This window comes from Zea mays, chromosome 2 (assembly GCF_902167145.1).
Source record: "Zea mays cultivar B73 chromosome 2, Zm-B73-REFERENCE-NAM-5.0, whole genome shotgun sequence".
NCBI lineage: Eukaryota > Viridiplantae > Streptophyta > Magnoliopsida > Poales > Poaceae > Zea > Zea mays.
Window position 1 is genome coordinate 138,337,121 of NC_050097.1, and position 3,071 is coordinate 138,340,191.

At 46.6% G+C, this 3,071-nt stretch overlaps 1 protein-coding gene across 1 annotated transcript; it reads right to left on the reverse strand.

The window, feature by feature from the left end:
- Window positions 1–771: 771 nt before the first annotated feature.
- LOC109944553 (uncharacterized) lies at window positions 772–2,829 on the reverse strand. Its single transcript, XM_020549324.2, has 2 exons — window positions 2,566–2,829; window positions 772–873 (listed from the first exon to the last, which is right to left on the reverse strand). The coding sequence occupies exons 1-2, from the start codon at window positions 2,800–2,802 to the stop codon at window positions 790–792; spliced, it is 321 nt and encodes a 106-aa protein (XP_020404913.1). The 5' UTR covers window positions 2,803–2,829; the 3' UTR covers window positions 772–789.
- Between the last annotated feature and the right edge of the window lie 242 nt (window positions 2,830–3,071).

The following is a 3,071-nucleotide window of genomic DNA, read 5'->3' on the forward strand; positions in this document are numbered from 1 at the left end:
AGAGCAAACTAGTTAGTCCAATTATTTGTGTTGGGCATTCAACCACCAAAATCATTTAGGAAAAGGTTTGACCCTATTTCCCTTTCACTAATCCTCTGTGGAGGTCGCACACTTTACCCACAAGTCGTGATTCCCGTTCTGCCTGGGGTTAGCCTCTCCATTGATCACTACCAAGGTGACCTAGCAGGGTCTCACTACATAGCCTTTACAAAGATTTCCCAGAGGTCATAGCCGCCCGTTAGGTTTCTCCAGTTTGATAAACACAGTACCTCTCCCCAAAGGAAGCGTGACTAACAAAACCAAATCAAAAAACCTCTGCAACCAGCCTCGGCAGAGCAAGTACTGTGTCTGGGCCCCATTGACGGTCCTACGACGAAGCCAACTACACCTCAGGTTCCTCTAATTAATCAGCTAGGGTGTCCCATTCCACCCTCATGGTTGCATTGTTATCCCGGGTGGTTACTCCACGAATAGGTCCTTACGGAGAGGTACTGAGGAAAACAGTCTGAGTCCTCTAAAGTATCAAAAGATCATAATCGTGATAACATCATCGTATCATAAATGTTCACATCATGTTCATTGATTAAAGTAAAGCAATAGCATGAAGCTAACCATAGTAACCCAAAAGGTAATCAAGGACAAGGTAAATACAAAGCTAGTCAATCTTTTGGTTTCAATTAAGTAATGCGGGACAGTGAATTATAAATAGGTAGGACATAATGGGTCAGAGGACACTTGCCTTCACCAAACAGATGCTCAGGGTCTTCAACTTCGTAGAACTCGAAGATCCTAACCACTTGGTCGCCGAAGCTTGACCGTCGATTCCTCAAAGCTCGGAAACAAATCACGACCTAATCGCAACGCGAAGACAAACTGGCACAAACAAACATATATATATATATATATATATATATATGCATAAGAACATTACACCATTTAAGGAAAAACAACATAAAACATGCAAAACGAAATAGAGCGCGTTGCTATGGTCACGCGAGGAAAAGAACTGCGATAGTCGGAGCTACGATCGAGAAGTTATCGCATTTATGCCAAACAGGTATAACTATAACCTTTAATTCGACATTATCAAATATAAATTATATCTAATATTTAGTTTCGCTTAACCTGTTACGCTAGCAGCTGTCCGTTAAACCAGTAATTTAATTAAAGCGAGAGATTCTAAGCGGGTCGAATTTTCGACGCGCGAAACAACACGACAGCGTGCAAACGACGCGCGGACAAGCGCGACATAGCATGCTGACGACACACGAAACAGTGTGTGCGACCAGCACGAATGACACGTGAATCAGCACGCGACCACGAGCACATCACGCGTGAACAGCGCGCAGACAAGGCGACGACGCGTGATGATCGCTAACAAATAACACGATTACACTAAACAAGTATTGTTAGAACATTAATTCGGTATAATTATATTAATTGACATTTATCAAATTTAAATTAAAAACTACTATTTAGTTTTGACTAAATTACTATTTTAATAGCGAACGATTAATTAACTGACCTGAGTGATTATAAGTGAACGATTTAACATTGTGCGCGGACAGCGCGCCACAATGTGCGAAAACAACGCACGGACGACGCGCGGCAACGCGTGAGAACAGCACGTGCGACACGTGCGAGCGATGCGTGATGAAGCGAATGAACAACATGTGTGATACGCGTGAACGACGCGCGACGACACGCGCGACAACACGCGAAAACAGCGCGACGCGCGAAAGGCACGCAATTCAGCGCGCGGCAACACGCGAGAATCGCTAACAGATATCGTGTTTATACTAAGTAAGTATTTATTCAGAAACCTTTGAATTGGTATTAATCACTTTAACATTTATTCATAAAAGCGTAAATTAAATTTGTACATTAGTTTTAATAGAAAGTTATTTTAATAATCAACGACTAAACAAATAAGTAATTAATTAGCGAAAACATGCGCCATGATAAAATAATATTTTTTAACATGTTCTCGACATTATTGCGAAGCTGACGCAGCTAAAATGGGTCGAAACGTGTTTATGACACAAAATATATTGAATATTTACACTTCGTCAATTATTTATGGTGTGGCGTGATTTTATTGGTCAAAAATGAGCCACACAAAGGGCCACGGAGTTTTTAGCCATAGAAGATCGGTGTGTTGCATTTGCATATAGTGGGGTCTACATGGTGAATTTTCTCTAAACGTGAAACAAGGAAAGGGCCCACGGATGTTCTACTTTGTTCGTTTGCATGCGACCACGAGACTTATGCGTGGGGAGAAGACTATTTCCATTTCTCTGGTGGGCTGGGCACGACAGCTGCGTGGAGCACACATTCGGGAGATGGCCCGCAGCGATGGGGCTCGCCCACGTGCAGAGGACAGGAGAGGCAGTGCGGCTCGCTGGAGCCAGGGCTAGGATGAGCATCGACGCGCGGTCGCGATGGCACTCAGGAATCAGGATGGCACAAGGTTGACGACGGCCATGGCCGGCGGGGTTGCTCAGCAACAAACGCATCGATGGGAATGACACAGATGGAAGAGGGAAAAGCCAATGAGTTTCTCACCTCGCAGTGAAACGCGGTGGTGCTCCATGGGCGATGGGGGCTTGGAGCGTAGCATGAGGCGGGGTTGCGGCGTGCAACAACACTCCTGCGCGACGGTGCTCCGGCCGTCGGGCGTGCAGCAGCGGCTTCGCCGATGATGGTGTACTGGCCACGCGCATTGGGATCCGGCGGCAGGAGGAAAGCGACGGCGCCGGGCGAGCTGGGCACGCGGCAGCAGGGCCGGTGCTCGGTCGCCATGGCTGCGCGGCTGGAGAAAGGAGGGAGCAGGGGCACTGGGCGAGCTGGTTGCCATGGCAAGAGCGAGCTCGGCCAGGGGCTGCGGGAACTGCCGATCGCGAGGCGGGGTTATGGCGTGTGTTCCTGTGCAGAGGGGTGTGCGCCATGGTTTACAAAACCGGTAAAAACCGACGGTAAACCGGTCAGTTTACCGAAACTTCGGTAAACCACCGGTTTTTTTAAAACTCGTTCTAAATTCAAAAAATTTGAAAACATTCATAAAAAACGAA